General features: G+C 40.9%; 1 protein-coding gene across 2 annotated transcripts; it reads left to right on the top strand.

Annotated features, from left to right (window-relative positions):
• Nucleotides 1–162: 162 nt before the first annotated feature.
• LOC117512737 (N-fatty-acyl-amino acid synthase/hydrolase PM20D1.2-like) lies at nucleotides 163–26,875 on the top strand. Of its 2 annotated transcripts, none has more exons than XM_034172922.1 (13): nucleotides 163–549; nucleotides 645–731; nucleotides 5,139–5,374; nucleotides 6,082–6,168; nucleotides 8,266–8,399; nucleotides 8,566–8,685; nucleotides 18,239–18,314; nucleotides 18,402–18,463; nucleotides 18,549–18,627; nucleotides 18,716–18,787; nucleotides 18,864–19,029; nucleotides 19,114–19,213; nucleotides 26,236–26,875. In XM_034172922.1, exons 1-13 carry the CDS (start codon nucleotides 330–332, stop codon nucleotides 26,345–26,347), a joined length of 1,551 nt encoding a protein of 516 aa, XP_034028813.1. In that variant the 5' UTR covers nucleotides 163–329; the 3' UTR covers nucleotides 26,348–26,875. The 2 variants fall into 2 exon arrangements, with proteins under 2 accessions (XP_034028813.1, XP_034028812.1); XM_034172921.1 differs by lacking the exon at nucleotides 26,236–26,875 and adding an exon at nucleotides 19,564–19,797.
• Nucleotides 26,876–27,515: the final 640 nt, after the last annotated feature.

The following is a 27,515-nucleotide window of genomic DNA, read 5'->3' as shown; positions in this document are numbered from 1 at the left end:
CCATGATGGACTGTTTGGAATGTCCACAGCTAGAGACAGTGCAGCGTGTTCTCATGTATTGTAATAAATATTCCAGAGAAAGGCAAGAGCTTCTCTCAGAATTTAGAATAGGCCTGAAATAAGTTTCTGTGGAAAGCATTTTAGACATGTGTAGGGTTAAATACGTGAAAGACACTCGACTCATCGAGAGAATTTAGTGCTGCTGTAACGGGCTGAGGCAGAAGGTGGCAGCAATGCAACAATAAGGATGCCGGCTGCCATTAAACGCCGAAGAAGAAGAAGAACAACAACAACAACAACAACAAGAAAAGGTTGCTGTTTGCGGTATAATGGCAGACTCTGGATCAAAGCTTAAAATAATAAAGTTTTTAAAAATTTTCGCCAGTACTTTATTAATTGCGGCCGTGGTGTTATTTACCGTAGTCTCTATCAGAACATTATCGCTCGACGTTAATGTCGGACTTCAACTTGCACACTGGGAAAAGACGAGCAATATTTCGCTTGTCATAAACCACCATCAGAGAGAGGAACTTTTGGACAATTTTAAAGGTAAATTTCGGTGTTTCTCCTTATAGCAGGAGAGAGGAGAATGTCAGAAAGCAAAAGCAGACATTTGTGTTGTTTTTCGCAAATTTTCTGTGCAGAAGCTCTCCGGATCCCCACCGTGTCGTTCACAGAGTCAGACATCAACACCACAGCGCTACTGGAATTTAACAAACTTATCCGAAAAGGTAACTGAACAGCTGTTTTTCGAACTGAATTTATAGGAAGTGGCTATTCGTATGGAGCTAAATCAAGGCCAAAAGTTTTGTAATCTGAAAATTAAAAGATTGAAAAAATAAATTTGACACTGAAAATTAAAGTTTCCTAATCTGAAAATAAAAAAGATTGAAAAAATAAATTTTGATACTGAAAATTAAAGTTTTGTTCTTGAATTGTATAATCATTTAAAATGCATTATCAAAATAAAAATAAGTGTAAGTGTTTCTGTGTAGGCTCTCAGTTGCCCTTACCAAAAAGTAGTACATGCAAGTATGTTTCAAGTATACTTCCAGTTTACTTTTTCTATACTTATCAGTACTATTTTTTGGTAAGGGTGTCCAGGTGGTTTCCATAGTAGAGAAGTTGAATCTTCGACTGGACTGGGTTTCTTGACGCGAGGACGTTTCGCTTCAAATCGCAGAAGCTTCATCAGCTAAAATTCTTGCTCTGGTAGTCTAACTTCTGTCTTGACTCTTGTGGAGAAGATGCATGCGCGTCCTCATTTTATTTCTTCTCTACAAGAGTCAAGACAGAAGTCAGACTACCAGAGCAAGAATGTCAGCTGAGGAAGCTTCTGCGATTTGAAGTGAAACGTCCTCGCGTCAAGCAACCCAGTCCAGTCGAAGATTCAGCTTCTCTACTATATAAGTGTAAGATATATATTTTTCAGTTTAAATAAATTTTTGATTCAACTCTGTAATTTTTTTGATCAAATAATTTATTTTCATTCATATTTCTTTTTTTCACCTTCAGATCTTTTTTTCCACTTTCATATCTTATTTTTTCAGTTTCAAACTTTTGGCCCCGTTCTGGCATGGGAGGGCGTGGCTTCGATTGAGAGGGGCGTGGAATTGTGAGTGACAGGCACTGAACTATACACTACATAGTGTATAGTTTAGTGGTGACAGGAGAGCAATCAGTCCTCGCATGATGTTGCTTTCAGGAAACGTGGGTACTTTGATAGATAATGACTCTGCTGCTGTCTCCATCATGGATTACCACGCAGCTGGCGCGTGAAAGAAAATAGACAATGAAAGCTTATTATGAGGCTTTAAAACCTCGAGATAAAGCTGTTTATTGTGATCGATGTGTAACAGTTGGTTCAGTGGATCCGTATGTTGTACCGGATAGTGAATTTAATGATGATGTAACAAAGTTGACCGCCCGTAAATCCAAATCCAAAGCCGCCCAGAAGAGCGTTCCAGCTACCGGCGGTGTGAAGAAGCCCCAACGTTACAGGCGTGGCACCGTGGCGCTGAGAGAGATCCGCCGGTACCAGAAATCCACTGAGCTGCTGATCCGCAAGCTGCCGACCAGGTCAGCCTCGCCGGCCTCCTGCAGAGTATCGCAGCAGAGCTCTGCAAGCAGAGGTCAGTCTTGAAGTCCTGAGCGATTTCTCTCACCAGGTGCTGGAAGGGCAGCTTGTGGATCAGCAGCTCGGTGGTTTTCGGTAGCGGCGGAGTGCCACAGTGCCGGGCCTGTAACGGCGAGGCCCCTTCACACCGCCGGTAGCCGGAGCGCTGTTTTAGGCGGGTTTGGATTTGGGTTTCCAGGCAGTCTGCTTGGTTGTGGCCATATTAAAGCTTCCTTCAGATATGCTGAGCCTGGTCTCTCTGTGTGTCACATAGAAAGCTCGTAACATTCCACTGCAGCCTGTAAAATGAGCAACCTGCCTCATTTTCATGCGGCGATGCTGCGCTGCATTCATGGTCTTGTGTGCATTTGGGACACAAATCAGTTTTTTATGTATAGGTGTTAAACTTTACAATCTTGCATATTTTCCAGTTTTTAAACATCAAAAATGACCAAGAGTGATCTAGAATTACTTGTAATAGACATCTTTAGCATCACTTTATTTACAGGTATTAAGACAATACAGTGGAGAGAAAGTGTTGTCATTATCTATCAAAATACCCATGTTTCCTGAAAGCAACATCATGTGAGGACTGATTGCTCTCCTGTCACTCACAATTCCACACCCCTCTCAATTGAAGCCACGCTCTCCCACGCCAGAACAGGGCCAAAAGTTTGAGACTGAAAAAATAAGATCTGAAAGTGGAAAAAAAGATCTGAAGGTGAAAAAAAGAAATATGAATGAAAATAAATGATTTGAAAAAAAGGACCCTATTGTAATTGCGCTGTTTATTATTATTATTATTATTATTATTTATTATTATTTATTAGGGGCCGAGTAGGAAAAAGTCCTACGAGGACCCTTTTGTAATTGCGCTGTTTATCCGATTTTGATCAAATTTTCACCAGTTACCCTTCAAATATATTGATTAGGTATGGTAAAGTTTGTTTTTCCATCTGGCAAAATTTTACTTGAGTTTCGATCAATTCAACATTTGATGTCAAAACAGCCAAATCCTTTTACATTAAAATATATAGTAAAAATGCTCAACTTTGACGCAACATTGCCCATCTAGAAGCACGTGGTTTGAAAAACTGGCTTTGGGGCATCATCAACCATCATCCAGATATCAAAGATTCATTGTCCATTTGGTGGAACTTTTCTGTATATTTCAGTTGTTCAAACTTTTCAAAATTCATATATTGCCCTCTCAGGGTAAAATTCTGGAGGAGTAGGGAAACTGAAAAATTAAAGTGAGTCATATTTGACATATCTCAGCAAATGAGGTATCATTTTGTATGTTTTGGGATGTTTATTTATGGGGTTGTTTGTGTGATTCAAGGTCAAGGTCACTGAAGAATGTCAAGGTCATTGTCTAATTTTTCCATATTTTTACCTATTTTCCATATTAAACTACCCCTCCCAGTCAGGTGAATGTCCAAATACCTGATTTTTGTTAAATGATCAGAGATATATTTTATAAGCTTTACAATGATACCATATATGGCCTGATTTAAACAGTATCCCTACTTGAAAATTAAACAAATGTAAACTAACAAGAATTCTGTTCCAGGTAAACAATTACCAAATTATCACATGCACATGATTCTGCTAAACCTTTACAAATACAACAAAGAAGGAATCACACCATAAGTATTAAACCTTTTATCTAATATGCAGCAGTTATACAACTTTGAAGGTCAAGGTCACTTAGACACATTAAGGTGAATCATACATCAGTATCGTATTTCAGGTGCTTTAATATAGTGCAAGATATCATTTGTCCACCACTGTCTAGAATAACAGATGCATTCAGTACCATTTAAAAGCTGTGAAATTGTAACTGTATGTCTTTGTGGGCTGGTATAGTGAATTGGTTGAATTGAAACTATGTACCTGTCTTGATGAGGAATAATGTGGTACAAATGTAACACTTTGAAATAATTGAAACCATTATTTATTTAGTTCAATATTCTACATCATACCAATCTACTTGTAACTGTGTTGCAGTAAGCTAGAGAAAATGTTTTACTTTTTGTAAGATGACAACGCAAGTTTGACCTTGAAATGCTCTTTAACTTGACTTTCAAAGTTAGGTAATTATGATATAGGATACAAATGGTCTACAACTTGTGTTATGGCTGTATGTTTGAATGATATTAAGATCATCCTTCCAACAACACAGATATATGCCTTTAATGTGACACTTAGGGAATAACTGTCTTTGAAGAGAATTCTTATTAATCTATATTTCATGTCCTTTGGAGATGGCATACTGCTTAAATTAGGTCATATGTGGTATTGTTCTAAAGCTAATGATAGTATCTCTTCAAATATTAATTATACAATGATATTTAGACACGTCCTTGACTGTGAGATGTGGCGAAATGTTTGAAATAGATGAAAACATAGGAAAATGAGACATTGACCTTGACTTTGGATCAAACAAATGACCCCATAAATTAACTTCCCAAACCCAAAAACATACAAAACAATACCTCATTTGCTGAGATATGTCAAATATTACTCATTTTTTGAGCATTTTTAAATTTCCCTTCTCAAACTGTGACTTTGACTAAAAATAATGCAGTGTGATATTCTTTACATTACATTGTCTGAATGGGCAAAATTTCATCTGCATACCCAGTTCAGCTATTCCCTGTTCAATATCATCAAAAGACACCCCAGTGGGTGGGAAACCACACGATCTGGCAGGACTGAAACATCTCAAGGAGTAGCAGGGCTACAAGACCTTCTTTTACTGGGTTTTGAGTTTTTGTAATTTAATTTTAAAATGGCATTTCTTCTTAAAGCAAAATTCATGTTTTCTCACATCTTGGTATAGTTTTTGTTTTTGTTGCTACATGTGAAGAACAGCATAGCACACTACCACTTTGTGTTGCTTTCGAGTGAACCCAGTCATTTCTGACTTTCTGTCAGAAATATTTAGTGTCACATTTGTGGAACTGTTTGTTAAAGCCATTGTTTTCTTTTTTCTCCACTTTTTTTTTTCCTGTCTTAGCTTTCCCTACAATTTTTTCTTCAAAGTTGGTTCATCATGAAGTGGTATCAAACTATAGCCACCTATTTTGGGTGCAAGGATCACAGCCTAACCTGGCACCCTACATGTTGCTGGCCCACATTGATGTGGTACCTGGCTCAGAGTCTGACGGCTGGGACGCGCCACCATTTTCTGCCAAAGAGGTTGATGGCTTCATCTATGGCAGAGGGACCATCGATGACAAGCAGAGCGTAATGGTAAGAGTATTAGTAGTACTTTGTTTGAAACAGGCTCTAAATACATTACATGCTTGGTTGACTGTACGTGTTAGTAAATATCAGTATTCCATGAAATAGGCAAATGTTCAAAAGCGTTAAACCATCCATATACTGAAACAACTGTATGTGTATGCGCGTATATGTCTACCTCCTGTCCAAACACCTAAACTTGGCACACATATACTTTGACATACCTGGAGTGACATAGGCTGTTGAGCACTTTAGTAGTAGAAGTAGTTAAAAGGAGAGACACTTCTATGCTACATCATCATCAGCAAGTGTGTTAAAAGGTTGGTGTCATACTTTTCTATTGTCTTCTTTTCCTTTGAACATTTTGCCTCTTAATTTTTGTAAGTAGCTGTAGCATGGTAGTAGTACTAGTAGTAGTAATAGCAACTGTCTCTTCTTGAGGCAGCTTTAGTTGTGCTTTAACAGTTCTCTGGAATACCGGGATAGGTGGGAGGTGATAGCTTTGTTGGTGAAGATAAAGTTTTCATTTCAGTCTCTGAATCAAACCCGCTCTGGGGCGGGTAATGGGTTAGTTCTTTACAAAAAAGTAAAATTGATTTGGTTAATACACATTACTATAAATGCTTTTAAATTTAAAACTGATGTGATGAAACTGAAAACTAGGTTGTGTTCTGTTTTAAACAAATAAGATAAAATACCCCTTTATTGTCTTCCAGGGAATTCTCCAAGCTGTAGAGTACTTACTGATACAAGGATACGCACCACGGAGAGGATTTTACATTGGCCTTGGTCATGATGAAGAAGTACTATTATCTTTAATATAATACAGTAGTGTTCAGAATAATAGTAGTGCTATGTGACAAAAAAAGATTAATCCAGGTTTTGAGTATATTTCTTATTGTTACATGGGAAACAAGGTACCAGTAGATTCAGTAGATTCTCACAAATCCAACAAGACCAAGCATTCATGATATGCACACTCTTAAGGCTATGAAATTGGGCTATTAGTAAAAAAAAGTAGAAAAGGGGGTGTTCACAATAATAGTAGCATCTGCTGTTGACGCTACAAACTCAAAACTATTATGTTCAAACTGCTTTTTTAGCAGTCTTGTGAATCACTAAACTAGTATTTAGTTGTATAACCACAGTTTTTCATGATTTCTTCACATCTGCGAGGCATTAATTTTGTTGGTTTGGAACCAAAATTTTGGATTTGGATTCTTGCAAATAAATTAGCTTCACACAGGTGTCTTCTAACTGTCACAGCACTTACAGGTAACTCCAGACTGTCTTTGATCATCCTGGAGCTGATCAATGGGTGAGCCTTTGCCATTCTGGTTATTCTTCTATCCATTTTGATGGTGGTTTTCCATTTTCTTCCACGTGTCTCTGGTTTTTTTGTCCATTTTAAAGCATTGGAGATCATTGTAGATGAACAGCCTATAATTTTTTGCACCTGCGTATAAGTTTTCCCCTCTCCAATCAACTTTTTAATTAAACTACACTGTTCTTCTGAACAACAATAATAATAATAATAATAATAATAATAATAATACATTTTATTTGTTAGGCGCCTTTCTGGACACTCAAGGTCGCCTTACAACAAATACAACACAGCAATAAGAATATAAAATAACATTAATACAAAGTTTAAAACAATTAAAGTTAAAATTAAACAGAACAAAGCAGTTATGATTGGAGTGAGTAAGCTTGTCTGAACAGATGAGTTTTGAGTTTGGATTTGAAATCAGTGAGTGAGGTAGTATTACGGAGGTCTGGGGGGGAGAGTATTCCAGAGCTGGGGGGCAGAGCAAGTGAATGCCCTGCTCCCTACAGTGACAAGACGGGCGGGGGGGACGGAAAGCTGGAGGGAAGAAGCGGAGCGGAGGGAACGGGCAAGTGAGTGGATGTGGATGAGATCAGTCAAGTACAGGGGGGCAAGATTGTAAATGGCTTTGAATGTAAAGAGCAGGAGTTTGTAGTGAATACGGTACGAGATGGGGAGCCAATGGAGCTGCTGAAGAACCGGAGTGATGTGATTTGTGAAATGTGTGTGTGTGATGATACGGGCGGCAGAATTCTGAACCAGTTGAAGTTTATGAATAGTTTTATGGGGGAGACCAAACAGGAGGGAGTTGCAATAATCCAGACGGGAGGTGACAAGTCTGTGGACGAGGACAGCGGTGGAATGAAAACTGAGGGAGGGACGAAGATGGTGAATGTTTCGGAGGTGGAAGTAAGCGGAACGGACAATGTTGTTTATATGTGCAGTGAAGGAGAGGGAGCTGTCGAGGATAACACCCAGACTCTTTACCTGAGGGGAGGGGGAAATGGGGATGCCGTTAATAAAAATGGAGAATGGTTGGATTTTGTTAAGGGTGGATTTGGTACCGATGAGTAGGAATTCAGTTTTATTGCTGTGAAAATGGGACGTTCAAGACAATGTCTTGAACGTCTCATTTTCCTCAGGCTTTCAAAGAGAAAAGCATGTTCAACAGGTGCTGGCTTCATCCTTAAATAGGGGACACCTGATTCACACCTGTTTGTTTCACAAAATTGATGAACTCACTGACCGAATGCCACACTACTATTATTGTGAACACCCCCTTTTCTACTTTTTTTTTTTTTAAATAATAGCCCAATTTCATAGCTTTAAGAGTGTGCATATCATGAATTCTTGGTCTTGTTGGATTTGTGAGAATCTACTGAATCTACTGGTACCTTGTTTCCCATGCAACCATAAGAAATATACTCAAAACCTGGATTAATCTTTTTAGTCACTTAGCGCTACTATTATTCTGAACACTACTGTACATTCAGTGTATCCAAGACAAATGATGTTGTGATGTCAGAGTACATGAATAACGTGGGATGTCTGTCTTTAATTGTTTTTCTGAAAGGTCTTTGGCATCAGTGGGGCACTGAACATAGTTCAAATGTTAAAACAGCGTGGCGTTCAACTGTTGTTTGTCCTGGACGAAGGCCAAGCTATACTGGATGGAATCATCAATGGTCTTGATGGACCTGCTGCTCTGTAAGACTTTTTGAGTTGTAAGCTTTGCTTGTTAATAAGTCAACAATTTGTCAAAGCTTGCAAATGATTAGCAAGCACCTATCTCATCTGAAATTATATAAAAAAAAATGGATCAACATTTGTTATATATTCAGTGTTTTGTTTTATTTTATTTTATTTTTTTTAGCATTGGGGTCAGTGAAAAGGGCCAAGCCACAGTAAAGCTGAGTGTATCTACAGAACCGTGCCACTCGTCTATGCCTCCAAGCGAGACCAGCATTGGTATCTTGGCTGCAGCCATCAAAAGGTGAGAACAACATCATTGCTTTGTCAATCCCCAATATTCCCCTTAACTGATATAACTGAGTTCAGAAAATGGTTGAGTGGATATTAGTGATGGAGAAACTGAAGCTTTGTGAACCACTGAATCAATATGAGGCAGTTTTTTTGAAGTGGCTCAGTGTGTCGAAGCATTTGATACAATTAAATATGGCGACACCTGCTGACCAGTCTTCAGCATAGCCTTTGCATGGAACAATTAAGAGCAAGGTGTCATGAAACAGCAAGGTGCTGTTATGTATGTTTAGTAATAAAGATTCTATCTGCATGTTGAATTTTTGACTATATTTTCATTTAAAGACATTAATAATATACTTGTTATAATGTGATGTGCCATCATAAAATACTGTATGTAATAGAGATATAAATTAGGAAATGCTTGTGCAACTGGTATGACAATAATTGTACAAAATGAGGGGATTTGGGGGGGGGGGGGGGGGGGGGGTTCAAAGTTTTTTATTTAAAAACAAGATAATTTCAGTAATGCTAGGTTTGTGTCTGTTCCTCTTTGTTACTCTCTCTCCAGTTTTGGAGAAGACCCTTTCACATGGCACCAACGTTTCTGGGATATGAAGATAGATTTTGGCCAGTTTGTAAAGCGTTGGATAAACAGCTACCCTGGAGTGCCAGTATTCTAAAGGGTCTTCTCCTGTGGAGAGGTAGGGTAACATGGCGGATTAGTCTGTTGCCTCACTGCTAGAAGGTCATGGGATCGATTCCCACCTGTGGCCTTTCTGTGTGGAGCTTAAATGTTCTTCCTGTGTTTGCATGGGTTCCCTCCAGGTGCTCTGGCTTCCTCCCACATCCAAAGACATGCAGATTAGGTGGATTGCTTTAGAATTGTCCAAGTCTTTGTTGTAAAAGAGATTTTCATCTCAATGGGACTAACCTGGTTAAATTAATTCAGTGCAAGTAAGGGCTGCATCACAATGTAGATTGTGAAATTGCCAATGCCATGGGCATTAACACACCCCCATAGCATTACAGATGTGTAAGTTGTCCATGCCATGAGCACTAACACACCCCCATACCATTACAGATGTGTAAGTTGTCCATGCCATGGGCACTAACACACCCCCATACCATCATAGATGCTGACTTTTGAACTTTGCGCTGGTAACAATTTGGATGGTCTTTTAACTCTTTTGTCCGGAGGACACGACATCCATGGTCTCCAAAAACAATTTGAAATGTGGACTCATCAGACCACAGCACACTTTTCTACTTTGCGTCTGTCCATTTCAAATGAACTCAGGCCCAGAGAAGGCGACGGCGTTTCTGGATGTTGTTGATGTATGGCTTTTGCTTTGCCTGGTGGAGTTTTAACTTGCACTTGAGTGCACATCTCCAACATTCACAACTTAGAGTTCACAAATATGAGAACATGAGTTAAAGAGAAAATCTCCAAAACTATTCTTTATACCATCAGAATGTCTTTTTGAGCAGTACGAATTATCAAGCAAATTAGTGTTCACCGATATCTTATCCCTATGAATAAAGAATAAAATAATTATTGCACTGTGCTCTGTAAGTTTGTTATTCACAGTATTCTATAAACAGTATTCCAAAATGTATGCATATCCTGGGACTGAAGGGGAGCAAAGTAATCAGAACTATCAACAGACTCATTCCTAACATCTGGTTCAGGGTTCTGCTGCTGAGCTGCTGCCTCTGTAATCAGTCCCTGAGGAGACTCTGCTCTCCCTTTCACACTTCCTTCAGTTTCCCTAGACTGGCCTGCAACTGTATCACAATAAAAAAAAAATCGTAATCTGTAATGCTTCAGTACATTTGCTATGAAAAACCCATTTTGACGTAACCATATAAGATATTTTCAATGGCAAAATATGCAGGGTTATTTCATATTACTTTCATCATATTCCCTTTTAATTGTGGGCTTTGTATATTTACTGTCTTACTTTTAATGATAAAAATCTAATGGTCTCTGCTATCATTTGGACATAGAAAGTGGTTATATTGGAACTAATGCTTGCTTGTTCACACACTCTGTTACAACAGCTGACCTGTTCCTTCCATACTGATGGTAGCAGGCCCCACATCACTACTGGCTCCTGGCTCTGCTTCTGACACTAAAACACACTTTAAAAATGGTCATAATTCTCAGCACAAATGACACGTGACAATTAATTTGCCGTCGTGTGGTTGATTCCTTTCACCTCCCCGTAGGAAGCGGAATCACTTGCCTGCTGCTTCCACACGCACGGTTGTCACTAACGTTGTCCAAAGTATTACACTTTCACACAGTTATTTACACTTACACAAAACACTATTTACACATAGAAACACTTTTAATAATCGTACACGTATTCTTATGCCAGGGGAGCTCGCCCTCCCGTGAAATTTAACTAATGTCCTGCATTAGGGGACTCCGCCGTCCCTGCCAAATTTAACTGCTTTTTTACAGTGCACGTATTTCTACCCGGGATTTCCTTTACGTATTAAAACAGAGGAGTCCGTACCCTCCTTCCGGAATTTAACTACGGGCGTCCCTCGCAACCGTAGAGGAGTCCGCCCTCCTCGCGGAGTTTAACTGCTTTGCATTAACAGACGATTCCACGCCATCGCTTACGGAGTTTAACTGTTTTATGTGATCACTTTATCCCCTACCGGTACGCGTATATAAACAGAGGAGTCCGCACCCTCCTTACAGAGTTTAACTGCTTTGCATTAACAGACGATTCTGTATCATCGCTTGCGGAATTTAACTGTTTATGTGATCTGATCACCACTCACTCAGTACTGTTTACAAAGAAATTTTACTCACTGACTCGACTTCCTGTCTGTCTTCTTCGGGAAAATCTCGTCAACCAGACGATGCCAACGGTGGTCGACAATTGCAGACACGATCAATCGATCGGACCTTGGCCAAGGATTTACGTCTGGACTTGACGACCTCCGCTGGACACCTCCGGTATTGTTGAGATCCCGGACGAGCCCCCAGTCAATGTTGGGTATTTTCTCCTCCAAACATTCTTAAAACCTTGATAAGACAAACAGAGTCAAGAACCACCAGTGAGACAGAAAGTCAAATTTTACGCGCGGAGTGCAGTCAGGCTATACACCAAAGCTACACTAAAGTCTGGCCTGCGCTTCGCTCTTTTTATTAGTGAATCCCTCATCACATAAACAAAAACTTGTCCTAAGGGTGGGGGAATGACGCAAGACAAGTTTCTTCCCGTAACATAAACACACACGTCAATAAGTGCAGCTGTAAGCAAAACAGTTTCTTTCTTTTTCTCTTATCGTCGAAGGTCAGCACATCTCGTTCGCAGTTATCAGCTGTTCTGCATCTGCCTGGAACACTAAGCATCACATCACAATCAGAATAATAATAAGTACATCCAGCTTCTCATTCCCAGTTCAGATTGACCCCAGCATGCTAAAACAAGGTTGAATAACACGTACATTCTCGGGTTTAAGTGCAAACAGCACAACACCGTTCTCATCAGAAAGAAGACAAAAGGTACAAATGTTTAACAGTGATAACATATATATATATATATATATATATAAAATCCTTAACAAAGCCCTCACCACATAAAAAAAACTTGTCCTAAGGGGGGGGGGGGGGGGGGACGCAAGACAAGTTTCTTCCCGTAACATAAACACATACGTCAATAAGTGCAGCTGTAAGGAAAAACAGTTTCTTTCTTTTACTCTTATCGTCAAAGGTCAGCACATCCCGTTCGTCTGTTGCAGTTATCAGCTGTTCTGCATCTGCCTGGAGTGTCCTGTTCTTCACACTAAGCATCACATCACAACAGTCAAAACAACCTCCAGTTCTTTTACTCCCAGTTCAGCCTGACCCCATCATGCTTGACTCCCAGTCGTTAGCGGCTACAAAACAAAGTTGTATAATAATAATAAGTACATCCAGCTCTTCATTCCCAGTTCAGATTGACCCCAGCATGCTAAAACAAGGTTGAATAACACGTACATTCTCAGGGTTAGGTGCAAAACAGCACAACACCGTTTTCATGAGAAAGAAGACAAAGGTACAAATGTTTAACAGTGATAACATATATACAAAATCTTTAACAGTTCTCTCACAGACAAGATCTGCTCTTAGATAGGCGTGACACAGGTGGACCTTATTTCCTAAAATCCTTTCCTTATTGGTCCCCGTGGGCATTCGAGGGAGGTCCCACACCCTGTCACTGACCCGCGCAATAACGGGGCATGTATGATTCATAATGTAATCTGAATCTCTTTGTACTAATTGATAAAACTGGTTAAATCCAGTTCGACATGCACATTCCAGCAGAGGCACATTCCAAAAGAGAACAGAGAAAAATATATAAAACTAAGGATACAATCCTAAATAAAATAACTACTTTAATACCAAAACAAATAAAGAAAACAATAATTAAACTCACAAACATATCTAACACTCTCCTTTCCTGACACTCTCAAAAACTCTCTATAGACTATCACACACTTCCTAATGTTCTCACACTCACTTTACAGTTATCCACTAACTTATTAATCTTTCTCCATACGTGTTAGTAATATGTGTAAGTATGTATGTGTATGCAAGTATGTAAATCAGTATGTATAGTGTCTGAATATTTATGTGGCAATGTGAGTGTATAAATGTATGATAGTTTATCTAATTTAATGCTAATCTGACCTAAATCTCTTTCTCTCTGTGGTTGTCAGTCGATGAAACTATAGTATTAATGCATGCAAAAACTCTCCTCAAAAAACCCACAAAGTATAGAGGGATTGTTCCCGTTTATAAGCACTACGAAAGTTTGATCAATCGTGCCCTGAATTCAAATCAGTGTGACACATCGCTAATACATGTGTGATGTAACAAAACTTTATTTGGGGAGTTGCAAAATTTTTTGCAGGGTGAAGCGATGCATCAAAACCTCTTGCAGCGACACTTCTACTTTGAAAGTTCCATACTGTGTCAAGCTGTTTGCTTCGAGCATAATAACATTGGGATATGTCTGTGGCCCACTCTTTCTTCAAAGTTGGCTGCAGTGATCAACCTCATGGTGGTGCTAGAATAATCAATTTTGCCTTTTGGCTAATAACGTACAAACTGTCAGTTATAGAATCAAGAATCATTTGGTCCATCTACTTCTAACTGCATAAGTCACACCCATTTCCGTCTGAAAACTTTCATGCCATTTTGAATTTTTTGAAAACGTTATTTTGTGGCTTATCCTACTGTTCTTGCTAATTTTTCGCCAAATAATACACTCCCCCAGTGCCACCTACTTGCCACAAAATATGTCGGGTGCATTTTTTTTTCCTTGCTTCACTTTCATGGCTGGCCTCCTGTCTTGAGAGAATAGTTATAACTTCTGGTCTGCTTGCAGTTTCTTTCTGTCAAATCAAATCAAAATCAAATCAAATCACTTTTATTTATATAGCGCCAAATCACAACAAACAGCTGCCCCAAGGCGCTCCACATTGTAAGGCAAGGCCATACAATAATTACGGAAAAACCCCAACGGTCAAAACGACCCCCTGTGAGCAAGCACTTGGCGACAGTGGGAAGGAAAAACTCCCTTTTAACAGGAAGAAACCTCCAGCAGAACCAGGCTCAGGGAGGGGCAGTCTTCTGCTGGGACTGGTTGGGGCTGAGGGAGAGAACCAGGAAAAAGACATGCTGTGGAGGGGAGCAGAGATCAATCACTAATGATTAAATGCAGAGTGGTGCATACAGAGCAAAAAGAGAAAGAAACACTCAGTGCATCATGGGAACCCCCCAGCAGTCTAAGTCTATAGCAGCATAACTAAGGGATGGTTCAGGGTCACCCGATCCAGCCCTAACTATAAGCTTTAGCAAAAAGGAAAGTTTTAAGCCTAATCTTAAAAGTAGAGAGGGTGTCTGTCTCCCTGATCCGAATTGGGAGCTGGTTCCAGAGGAGAGGAGCCTGAAAGCTGAAGGCTCTGCCTCCCATTCTACTCTTACAAACCCTAGGAACTACAAGTAAGCCTGCAGTCTGAGAGCAAAGTGCTCTATTGGGGTGATATGGTACTATGAGGTCCCTAAGATAAGATGGGACCTGATTATTCAAAACCTTATAAGTAAGAAGAAGAATTTTAAATTCTATTCTAGAATTAACAGGAAGCCAATGAAGAGAGGCCAATATGGATGAGATATGCTCTCTCCTTCTAGTCACTGTTAGTACAGCATTTTGAATTAACTGAAGGCTTTTCAGGGAACTTTTAGGACAACCTGATAATAATGAATTACAATAGTCCAGCCTAGAGGAAATAAATGCATGAATTAGTTTTTCAGCATCACTCTGAGACAAGACCTCTCTAATTTTAGAGATATTGCGCAAATGCAAAAAAGCAGTCCTACATATTTGTTTAATATGCGCATTGAATGACATATCCTGATCAAAAATGACTCCAAGATTTCTCACAGTATTACTAGAGGTCAGGGTAATGCCATCCAGAGTAAGGATCTGGTTAGACACCATGTTTCTAAGATTTGTGGGGCCAAGTACAATAACTTCAGTTTTATCTGAGTTTAAAAGCAGGAAATTAGAGGTCATCCATGTCTATGTCTGTAAGACAGTCCTGCAGTTTAGCTAATTGGTGTGTGTCCTCTGGCTTCATGGATAGATAAAGCTGGGTATCATCTGCGTAACAATGAAAATTTAAGCAATGCTGTCTAATAATACTGCCTAATGGAAGCATGTATAAAGTGAATAAAATTGGTCCTAGCACAGAACCTTGTGGAACTACATAATTAACCTTAGTCTGTGAAGAAGATTCCCCATTTACATGAATAAATTGTAATCTATTAGATAAATATGATTCAAACCACTGCAGCGCAGTGCCTTTAATACCTATGGCATGCTCTAATCTCTGTAATAAAATTTTATGGTCAACAGTATCAAAAGCAGCACTGAGGTCTAACAGAACAATCACAGAGATGAGTCCACTGTCTGAGGCCATAAGAAGATCATTTGTAACCTTCACTAATGCTGCTTCTGTACTATGATGAATTCTGAAACCTGACTGAAACTCTTCAAATAGACCATTCCTCTGCAGATGATCAGTTAGCTGTTTTACAACTACTCTTTCAAGAATTTTTGAGAGAAAAGGAAGGTTGGAGATTGGCCTATAATTAGCTAAGATAGCTGGGTCAAGTGATGGCTTTTTAAGTAATGGTTTAATTACTGCCACCTTAAAAGCCTGTGGTACATAGCCAACTAATAAAGACAGATTGATCATATTTAAGATCGAAGCATTAATTAATGGTAGGGCTTCCTTGAGCAGCCTGGTAGGAATGGGGTCTAATAGACATGTTGATGGTTTGGAGGAAGTAACTAATGAAAATAACTCAGACAGAACAATCGGAGAGAAAGAGTCTAACCAAATACCGGCATCACTGAAAGCAGCCAAAGAGAACGATATGTCTTTGGGATGGTTATGAGTAATTTTTTCTCCAATAGTTAAAATTTTATTAGCAAAGAAAGTCATGAAGTCATTACTAGTTAAAGTTAAAGGAATACTTGGCTCAATAGAGCTCTGACTCTTTGTCAGCCTGGCTACAGTGCTAAAAAGAAACCTGGGGTTGTTCTTATTTTCTTGAATTAGTGATGAGTAGTAAGATGTCCTAGCTTTATGGAGGGCTTTTTTATAGAGCAACAGACTCTTTTTCCAGGCTAAGTGAAGATCTTCTAAATTAGTGAGACGCCATTTCCTCTCCAACTTACGGGTTATCTGCTTTAAGCTGCGAGTTTGTGAGTTATACCACGGAGTCAGGCACTTCTGATTTAAGGCTCTCTCTTTCAGAGGAGTTACAGCATCCAAAGTTGTCCTCAATGAGGATATAAACCTATTGGCGAGATAATCTATCTCTCTCAGACTATCAATCTATCTATCAATCTATCAATCTATCTATCTCTATCACACTCACAGAGTTTAGGCAGCTACTCTGCCCTGTGTTGGTATATGGCATTGGAGAACATAAAGAAGGAATCATATCCTTAAACCTAGTTACAGCACTTTCTGAAAGACTTCTACTGTAATGAAACTTATTCCCCACTGCTGGGTAGTCCATCAGAGTAAATGTAAATGTTATTAAGAAATGATCAGACAGAAGGGGGTTTTCAGGGAATACTGTTAAGTCTTCAATTTCCATACCATAAGTCAGAACAAGATCTAAGGTATGATTAAAGTGGTGGGTGGACTCATTTACATTTTGAGCAAAGCCACTCGAGTCTAACAATAGATTAAATGCAGTGTTGAGGCTGTCATTCTCAGCATCTGTGTGGTTGTTAAAATCGCCCACTATAATTATCTGAGCTAAGCACTAAGTCAGACAAAAGGTCCGAAAATTCACAGAGAAACTCACAGTAACGACCAGGTGGACGATAGATAACAAATAAAACTTGTTTTTGGGACTTCCAATTTGGATGGACAAGACTAAGAGACAAGCTTTCAAATGAATTAAAGCTCTGTCTGGGTTTTTGATTAATTAATAAGCTGGAGTGGAAGATTGCTGCTAATCCTCTGCCTCGGCCTGTGCTACGAGCATTCTGGCAGTTAGTGTGACTCGGGGATGTTGACTCATTTAAACTAACATATTCATCCTGCTGTAACCAGGTTTCTGTAAGGCAGAATAAATCAATATGTTGATCAATTAATATATCATTTACTAACAGGGACTTAGAAGAGAGAGATCTAATGTTTAATAGACCACATTTAACTGTTTTAGTCTGTGGTGCAGTTGAAGGTGCTATATTATTTTTCTTTTTGAATTTTTATGCTTAAATAGATCTTTGCTGGTTATTGGTGGTCTGGGAGCAGGCACCGTCTCTACGGGGATGGGGTAATGAGGGGATGGCAGGGGGAGAGAAGCTGCAGAGAGGTGTGTAAGACTACAACTCTGCTTCCTGGTCCCAACCCTGGATAGTCACGGTTTGGAGGATTTAAGAAAATTGGCCAGATTTCTAGAAATGAGAGCTGCTCCATCCAAAGTGGGATGGATGCCGTCTCTCCTAACAAGACCAGGTTTTCCCCAGAAGCTTTGCCAATTTTCTATGAAGCCCACCTCATTTTTTGGACACCACTCAGACAGCCAGCAATTCAAGGAGAACATGCGGCTAAACATGTCACTCCCGGTCCAATTGGGGAGGGGCCCAGAGAAAATAAAACTATTCTGTAAAATAGTTATTGACAAAACACAAGCAAGAAATACTATGGATTTTCTTCCCACCTCATATTTCCTTACCACTGTGGCCAGTGTGCTTGCTCATGTAGGATTTAAGGTTGAGACCTTACTGTATAATGATTTGAGGTGACTTGTGATTTGGTACTGCAGAAATTACCTGAATTGTGCTGAATTTTGTGGTCAAAGGTTCGGGTCCATAGATGTTTCACTAATTAAGCCTCTGGTATGGGGGGTGATTGGAGATAACAAAAAAGGGTCTGTAGTCTGTGATTGAATTTGTTGTTCTGTTTGCTGATAGCTGTATTTGTTATACCAGATACTTGAAATTGTTTGTTTTCTTTTTTCTTAGACTAGAGGAGAACCCAATGCCAAGATTATTTGGTCAAGGCCCTGAACGTGGAACATTTGAACATCTGGCCCATAAGGTAAGAAAGGGGAACCCGCTAGTTTACTGATAATCGGGATAATAGGTTAATTATTCTTTGCTGTGTTTCCATTATTGTTGTCTTCAGTTCCAGCTCCCACTGAAATTAGTAATGTCGAATCTGTGGCTCTTTTCTCCAGTCATTGGCAGGTACTTGTATTCAGATGTTGATACAACATGTTTTCTTCTCTGGAACTGAGGAATTTGGTTTACATGTTTACTTTTTATATTACAGGTTTTTGGAAAGGAGTCCTACTACAAATGCTCTAGTAAGGACAACTGTAGCCGTAACCATGTTTAATGCTGGAGTTAAGGTACAGTTAAGAAGTAGTCGAGAAGAATGAATCCCAGAAATGAGAATCTAATTCCTTAATAGAGGAAATATAACGGGGCTTTTTGCAGGTGAATGTCATCCCCCCTGCTGCAGAGGCTTGTGTAAATCTCCGAATACATTCAGCACAGTCATTACAAGAGGTAGAATCATGAATTTGACTCAGTATCTTGTATCTGAATATTGTGGTTTGAATACGATGTATACTGTTTTGTTTAGGTCATGGATCTTATCCGATCCACGATTGCGGATCAGCGTGTGAAGATAGAACTCCTTCATGGATTCGACCCTCTGCCTGTCAGCTCCTATGATGACATGTCCTTTGGTTTCCAGATCATTAAAAAAACCATATTAGACATATTTCCAGGACTCACAGTTGCTCCAGGTAGAAACCAGATTGACAGTAGCACAGAATTTTATTTATTTATTTAAAAACAGACTGAAATATTTTGACATTTTCAATCTGTAGGCTTGTGTGTTGGGAACACAGACAGTCGACACTTCAAAGAACTGACCAAAAATATTTATCGCTTCAGCCCTACCTGGTTTAAACCAGGTGATCTTCAAAGGTAAGTATTGAAAGTGTTCATGCCTCGCACTGATGAATTAGGGACTCACAAAAGCCTCCTACATTTATTAGAATCAATTGCTTATCTGGCACATTAACAGATAAACTGGAAGACAGACTTTAATCAAACTAGATCTTTCTCCTTTATGTCATCATTTTTCTGGTTTAGGTACCCTGTTCAAACATTAAGAAGGATTTTATCTGGGAAAACAAATTTTATATAGTTCATTATTGTATTTTAGTAAACTAAAACCAATTATTTACAAAGTATAGCAAAGTGGAATTATATGGTTTCATGTTTTCTATATGGAATTGATGATTATGATAATGGTTTATTATTATTGTTTTTAGGTTCCATGGGATTAATGAAAGGATTTCCAAAAAGAACTATGAGGAGATTGTAATATTCTACTTCAGTCTGATTCAAAACTGTGATATTCAGCAGCTTCCGGAGCCTCACAGTGCAACACATGAACTCTAAAGAACACAGTATTGGGAGCAAACTAAGTGAAATCCTGTACCGATGTAGGATGTTACTTAGTAGTCCAAATACAATTCTATCAGGACCACAAACAAAACAACCCCCCCCCCAAAACAAGGTTTAACTGTTGATTTTTGCTAACACATTTCAAAGTTAATATTTTTTATAGCAGAAATGCCAACATAAGATTTTGCTGTAGCAGCTGCAGATCCAAGTCTCAATTGCAATGCACCCACCAGACTGACACAAGCAAAGCAGTTTTGTCCACTCTTACTTCAGCATAACAATTATTTGCTTTTAAATTGAAATCCTGCTTTGAAAAATGTAAATTTTTTCCCCCTAAATTGCCTTAATTTCCAGCACCTTATGTAATTCCATATGTTATGTCATTCCTTATGCTATACAGTACAGAGCTGTACTGGTGTTGGTGGTCCTCAAAAACATTTTTTTTTTGTTTCATCATCAGAGATAAAAATGTTACTTTTTAATCTCACAGTGACAGTACATCTGGAAGGTATTCACAGCACTTCACTTTTTCCACATTTTATATTACAGCCTTATTCCACAATAGAGTAAATTCATTATTTCCTTCAAAATTGTACTCACCCCTCCCCATAAGGACAACATAAAAAACTTTTTTTTTAATGTTTGCAAATTTATAAAAAACAAACAAACCCAAAACTAAGAAATCACATTCACATGCAGTAAGTATTCACGCTCTTTGCTCAGTACATTGTTGATGTACCTTAAGCAGCAATTAAAGGCTCAAGTCTTCTTGAATGTGATGCCACAAGCTTGGCACACCTATCTTTGGGCAGTTTTGTCCATTCCTCCTTGCAGCACCTCTTAGGCTCCATCAGGTTGGATGGGGAGTGTCGGTGCACAGCCATTTTCAGATCTGTCCAGAGATGTTCAATCTGATTCGGGTCTGGACTCTGGCTGGGCCACTCAAGGACATTCACAGAGTTGTCCTGAAGCCACTCCTTTGGTATCTTGGCTGTGTGCGGTCATTGCCCTGCTGAAAGATGAACCCCCACCCTAGTCTGAGGTCAAGAGCACTCTGGAGCAGGTGTTCCTCCAGGACGTCTCTGTACATTGCTGTATTCATCTTTTCCTCAATACTGACTTGTCTCCCAGCACCACCATGCTGCACAGTAGAAAACTGTCAACTGCAAAAGAAGGAAGCAATCCGGAAGTCTGGGGCATGTATCAACTGTCTTGAAGTCCACGAGGAGGAGGAATGCAAAGTGTCATTCTACTGTAAAGACGAAAGCTGTAAGGGCAAGGGAGTGAAGGAGCACCACTACCTTTTATGTCCTAATGCTTCAAGCTCTCAGAGAGGCATGCTAAAGCCCAGACCAAAGTCGAATTCAGCAGGTCACAGTGGGAGAAGGTGCACCGAAGAGCAAGAGGAGTTTCTGATGCAGTTTCCCCCAGAATTAGCCAAACAATGTCGCAACGTCTTCTGCAACATCGCTGCAAGGACACTCAATTCTGTGCTTGGTGATCAGTTGATGTGTGATGACAGTCTTCAAGAGTTCCAGTTATCATGATGATTCTGGAGGTCACTGCTAATGCCGGGCAGAAAATTGGGACCTTGATAGACCTTGCATCGGACACCAACTATATTACTCATAAAGCTGCAAGTGAACTGAAGCTGAGGAGCGAAGATGTCACTCTTGTAATTCACGGAGTTGGTGGCATGCAGATTACGGTGGAAACAAAGAGATATCTGCTGAAAATCAGAGTCAGTACCTCAGAGGGCACCTTGAGATCTCACCAACTTGTTTGCTATGGCCTTGACAGCATTGCAGAGATTCACCATCATGTCTCCACCAAGAGATTGCAGAACATCTTTCCAGACATCCCCTTGACAGAACTTGTTCGTCCCACACAAATTCAGTTACTCACTAGCCACAAGGAGGGCCAGCTCGTTCCACAAAAGGTGCGCTCAGTAGGAGACCTTGTCTTGTGGGATGGCCCTTTGGGTAAAGCTGTTGCAGGCTCTCATCCCGACCTCATGGAGGAAGTCGACATCACAGCCCATGCCTCACGAACCCACTTTGCCCGCTCCATGCGGACTGCTGCGGAGAAGTACGCAGAGCTCACCCACAAGTGTGAAAAGAGGCTACCTCAGGGCACCCTGGCTATTACCTCAAGCACCAGCCAAGACTTTATAAGCTGGTGGAAGTGGGACAGCACTGGTGCCGCCTGCGAGCCCCGATGTGGTGGGTGTCGTTGTGGGAAGTGTCAGCCCGGCGGAAAGGAGATGACTCTGTTGGAGGAGCGAGAGCTTGAGCAGGTGAAGAGTGGCCTGACATATGTAGCTGGGGACCACCACAGTGACAAGCCTCATTGGCATGCAAGGTACCCCTGGACGGAGGACCCTTCAACGTTGCCGAACAACAAAAGGGCTGTGAAGGCTACGTTCTTGAGGACAGAGCGGCAACTGGGCAAGGAGCCTGAGTGGAAGGTGGCCTACAAGGCGCAAGTCCATGATATACTTGAGCGGAAGGCTGCCATCAAGCTCTCAGAGGAGATGGGAAAAAGCTGGGCGTATGGTACGTATTTGGTGCCTCATTGCTCCAAACCCCCATTCAGTCACCACCCCTGTCCGTCTTGTTTGGAACAGCAGTCAAAAATTTAGGGGCCAGAGCCTCAATGACCTCCTCATTAAAGGTCCTGATGTGCTGAATAACATTTGTGCTGTCCTACTTCGGTTCCGGCAAGGCGTGTATGCTGCACTGGGTGACATTAGGAAGATGTATAACTCGATTTGGCTGGAGGACAGAGAGGTGCACCTCCATCGATTTCTCTGGAGAAACTCTGAGGCTGAGGACATTGAGGAATACGCCATTACAAGAGTTAACATCGGCGATAAACCTGCCGGCTGTATCGCACAGGTAGCAATGCGAGAGACTGCAAGCCTGCCAGAGTTTGCCCACCTCAAGGAAGAGCACTGCATACTGGAGGAAGACTCTTACATTGATGATATACTCACCTCCCATAACAACCTAGAACAACTCAAGCAGTTGACGGTTAATGCTGGGCAAATCCTTGAGGCAGGTGGGTTTCAGCTCAAACCTTGGGTGTACTCCGGTCAAAGAGGGAGGGAAGACCCGAAGCAGCAAAAGCGAGTCACTTTTGCTGTTTTTGTCCTCCCAAATCAGCTCACTGAGGAAGACAAGAAGGTGCTGGGAATGGGCTATACCCCAGGTGTGGATGAGTTCCACCTAATGGTTGCTGTAAACTTCTCAAAGAAGCGGAGAAAGATGAGGCTGGGCACAGATCTGTCAAAAGAGGAAGTGAAGCTGCAGGCTCCAAATCCGCTCACTCGAAGGGAGCTCCTTAGTCAAGTGTCTGGGCTGTATGACCCTCTTGGACTTGTGACTCCTGTCAAGCAGAAGGGAGCTATCCTCATAAGGAGAGCCTTCCAGGAAGTGAAGGAAAAGGGCAGCCAAGTTGAGAGCACATGGAACACTCCTCTGTCTGACTCACTACGAGAAGACGCCATGTGCCTGCTGGAGGATTATGCCGAGCTTGGCAAGTTCAGATTCCCAAGGGCACTGACACCTTCTGACCCAATTGCCGAGCCTTGGGGCATTACCTTCTCTGACTGCAGTGAGCACTCTTATGGCGCAGTGTTGTATCTGAGATGGAGATGCCAAGAAAATGTGGTTGTTCGGTTGGTTGAATCAAAAGCCAAGCTGACACCGTTAAGGGAGATGCTGTTAAAGCAGAGGTCTGTGGGGCTGTCTGTGCTTCTTGTCTGAAGAAATACTTCCTGAAGAGCTGTAAGATTAATGTGGAGAAGTGGTACCATCTAGTGGACAGCCAGGCAGTCCTTGGGGCAATCCAGTGAGAGAGCTATGGTTATCAAACATTTTTGCCAACCGAATTGGAGAAATTCAAAGCAACACCAATGTCCATGACTGGTGGTGGGTCCCGGGGCCTTTGAACATTGCCGACATGAGCTGGACCCAAAGATTTGGACCAAGGGTCCCAGTGGCAGGCTGGGCCGGGATTTCTCTGTCTTCCAGAATGGGAGTGGCCCCTGAAGTCCGCAAAGGACGTCGCTGTAGCTGCAAGAAATAATGCTATTAAACTCCAAAAGAAGGCTTTTGTTGCTTCACTGACCAGGGTTCGAGCCAAAAAGTTTGACAAGATCTCAAGCAAGCCTGAATTAGATCTACACAGGCCTCCAGCAGGGACAATGTTAAAAGAACTGCTGGATGTTAAAAAGTTCAGCAATTTGAGGAAGCTGCTGAAAACTGTTGCTTTAATATGAAGGTCAGCAAAAATCTTTCTTTGAGGAAGGGCCAGAGGATTAATGTGGGAGGCAGTCCAGCTGGCTGGAGTTTGTACACCCCAGGAGTGCGGTGATGCATTCCGAGATCTGTGCCTGGCAGCTCAAGAAGGCAAGAACTTCTCCAACACCACCATGGACAGACTTGTTGTGTACAAGGATGAAGCAAGTGGGCTATTGATTTGTGGTGGCAGAATTCAACACTTCAAAGAAGACAAAATCAGTGTCCCATTGTTACCAGCTGAGTCTTGGCTTGGTGTTCTCTTGGCCCAACAAAGTCATCAAGAAGGGCATGAAGGAGCTGCTGGAACACTGCTAAGGATGAGGAGCAAGGCTTGGGTTGTTTACGGTAGAAGAGTTCCCCAAAAAGTTATCAACCAATGCATTGTCTGTTGAAAGGCAAGAGCAAAAGTATGTAAGCAAGTAATGAGTGACCTACCTTTCGAACGGACAAGACCTGCTGCCCCCTTTCAGTTCATCACAGTGGGTATGTTTGGACCGTACCTGGTGAAGGACGATGTCAAAAAAAGGGTGACTACCAAAGTCTGGGGTGTTGTCTTTAGCTGCCTCGCAAGTAGAGCACTCCATGTTGAACTCTTCTGGCCTACCAAATGTTTGCTGCCTTAAGAGGTCATCCCCAGAAGGTTTGGTCAGATCCTGGGACCAACTTCATTGGGGCCAAACCAGTCCTGGAAGATCTCTATGCATTCCTTCAGGCTCAAGACACTGCTGGCTTGGAGGAGTATGCTGCGAGAAATGGCACAAGCTGGGCCTGGAAAGTACTACCCACTGATTCTCCCCATCGAAATGGAGCTGCGGAAGCTGCAGTGCGGATTGTGAAGCAGGCTCTTCAAAATCTTAACAAGGCAGTCAATCTCACTTTCAACAAATTCCTCACAGCGCTTCAGATGGCGGCTAACCTGGCGAATGAGCGTCCAATTGATGCAAGAATCCAGAGTCAAGAAGATCGGATCCAGTACGTGATGCCGGACCTCCTCCTGCTGGGTCGGGCATCTCAGGACGGAGACTTCAAGACCTTTGATTTTGAGGGCTATCCGTTTAAACGCCTTCAAGAGATCCAAACCCAAATCAAAAGCTTCTGGAGGTCCTGGTGTCAACTTGCTGGTCCAAATCTCTTTATCAGAAGCAAGTGGCACACACTCGAGAAGAATGTTGCTGTCCGGGATGTCGTCTGGCTCTGTGACCAGAATGCTCTGCGTGGTCAGTTTTGTCTGGGAAGGGTCGTTGCTGTCAACCCGGATCGTAAAGGTGTCATGAGAGATGTGGATGTGCTCGTCGCTCCTGGCCAGTGCCCTCCCTCCTCGCAGCCCGGACATCCAGGGGAAGATCTGAAGGCGAGGTGCAGTGGTGCCGTGCTTCACAGGGATGTGAGGCGGTTGGTTGTTCTGCTGCCTATTGAGGAACAAGGAATATAATTCTGACATGTGCGACCTTCAATGCGGACAATACAACTTGGGTGCATGTGCGCATGAAGCTCGAGTGGGAGGTATCGTGCTGATCAGCTGTTTGCCGTTTGCGCTGCTCAGGGCGGAACTGTTGGCCGGTTAGCGCGTGCACCCGGGCACTTTATAGTGGCGGACTTTATTCATACCGGTTGTTACTATTGCGGGGCGAGTCTTAGGCTACGCTTGTTCCGACTGACTTCAACAACTGTGAAAGGCAGCCGGTAAGACTTTTGTGTATTAATGCGATCACACTGTTGGGTGTCTTTATCTCTGCCTCATGTCACTACTCGCGCTTGTGAAGAGACTATGGGCACTGTGGGGCATTGTTTGTGTGTAGTTTGACCAGGATGATTTGTAAATACGATGCGGGTAAAAGGGGCACTCTTTGTGTATATGGTGTGGGCGTGAATATCCATTTAATTCACGTATATTGAAGCTGTAAGCTGGTTGGCTGTGGGTTTACGATTTTAAATTATGATTCTTGATTGTTACTTTACAGTTTGATAATACAAGCGCTGATTATTTATTGGGCAACGTGCAATGGGTAATTTATCCAATCATGTGGCTGTATCAATCAGTAATGATAATGAGGACAATGATTTGGTGTTGGCAATTTTCCCATATGCATTTTAGGAAATTATTTAATTAAATGAAATTGATTAATTGATTGGTTCATAATGTATACACTGTTAAATTAATTTAAGCTAATTATTTTGGTAATGGTTCATGGTATATTATACTTACAATGATGTATGTATGTGTGTTTTAAGGTTTTTTACCTGGTGGCATCAAAAGCAAAACTCAATAAACAAGAAGTGGGAAATGTTACAGTGTCCCAGAGCGTGGGGCGCAGTAAAAACAAGGAAAAGCACTCGACAGTAGGGATGGTGCCTGGATTCCTCCGTAACAGGACTCCAATTGAGCTGTAGAAACATCTCAAGGTTGATCAGTGGAAGCAGGATGCACCAAGGAGCTCTGTTTTGAGCTTTACGGCAAATGCTGTGAATACCTTTGTACATGTGATTTTTTAGTTGTGTGTGTGTGTGTGTGTGTGTGTGTGTGTGTGTGTGTGTGTGTGTGTGTGTGTGTGTGTGTGTGTGTGTGTGTGTGTGTGTGTGTGTGTGTGTGTTTTTAAATAACTTTGCAAAAATCTCAAACTTTTGTCACATTGTCATTGTGGGATATTATGTGTTTGGAGGGGGAAAGATGAATTTCATCCATTTTGGGATAAGGCTGTGACATAAAATGGGGAAGAAGTGAACCACTGTGAATACTTTTCAGATTTATTTTACTTTCGAAACTACCTAATGTATGGCAATAACCCTTATGTGAAATGAAGTGGTCAGTTGTTTATAAAATGATGTTCACTTCAAAGTTGACCCTTCTCTGGTATTAAAAGATTAACAACCAGTTGCATCTTTAATTTCTCAGTTTATTTTTTTGATGATGAAATTGTGATTGTGCTCAGTAAACATTGATCAAGCAGTGTATCCCATCATGACTAATGTGGAATTGAATTAACTGAATATAATTATATTTAAAATTATCAATGCAGTATAGGTGAGAAAAATCCCAAGTAATATTAGACATCTTAAAATTGCACAGGCTTACCACCTGCTGAACATTGTGCTTATAACAAAATGTGGGGGAGTGGTAGTGTGTGAAGCAGGGCTATGCAAAATTCAGTATTAAATTTAAAATGACTTGAATTTCAATTCCGTTCTTGAAATTAGTTGACTTTTGAGTGGGGTGTCAAACAGGATGCAGACTTGCATTTATAAATTTCTGAGGGGGGCGGGGGAGTTGAGAAAATACAGTTTGATTGAGATGCAGTTTGTTTATTCATTCTGTATTCTGCTGACCTCAATCTTGTTTCTGTGTGTAGTCTTGTTCACATGTTGATCATTATCAGATGGTACAGCTTTTTATAAACTAAAACAGAAAATTGTAACTTAACAATTACTCTGTAAAGAAAAATAAATCAATATTTCAGTTTATTACATCATCATGAGTCTGAAAACACACCTGTGCCATCTTTTTTGAAATGTTG

This window comes from Thalassophryne amazonica, chromosome 6, assembly GCF_902500255.1.
Source record: "Thalassophryne amazonica chromosome 6, fThaAma1.1, whole genome shotgun sequence".
Lineage (NCBI taxonomy): Eukaryota > Metazoa > Chordata > Actinopteri > Batrachoidiformes > Batrachoididae > Thalassophryne > Thalassophryne amazonica.
This window is presented reverse-complemented; position numbering and strand designations above follow the sequence as displayed.

Coding starts and splice junctions, on each gene's coding strand:
- LOC117512737 (XM_034172921.1), top strand. CDS start 330: ATGGCAGACTCTGGATCAAAGCTTAAAATAATAAAGTTTTTAAAAATT. Junction 550..644: donor ACTTTTGGACAATTTTAAAG/GTAAATTTCGGT, acceptor TTTTCTGTGCAG/AAGCTCTCCGGATCCCCACC. Junction 5,375..6,081: donor ATGACAAGCAGAGCGTAATG/GTAAGAGTATTA, acceptor ATTGTCTTCCAG/GGAATTCTCCAAGCTGTAGA.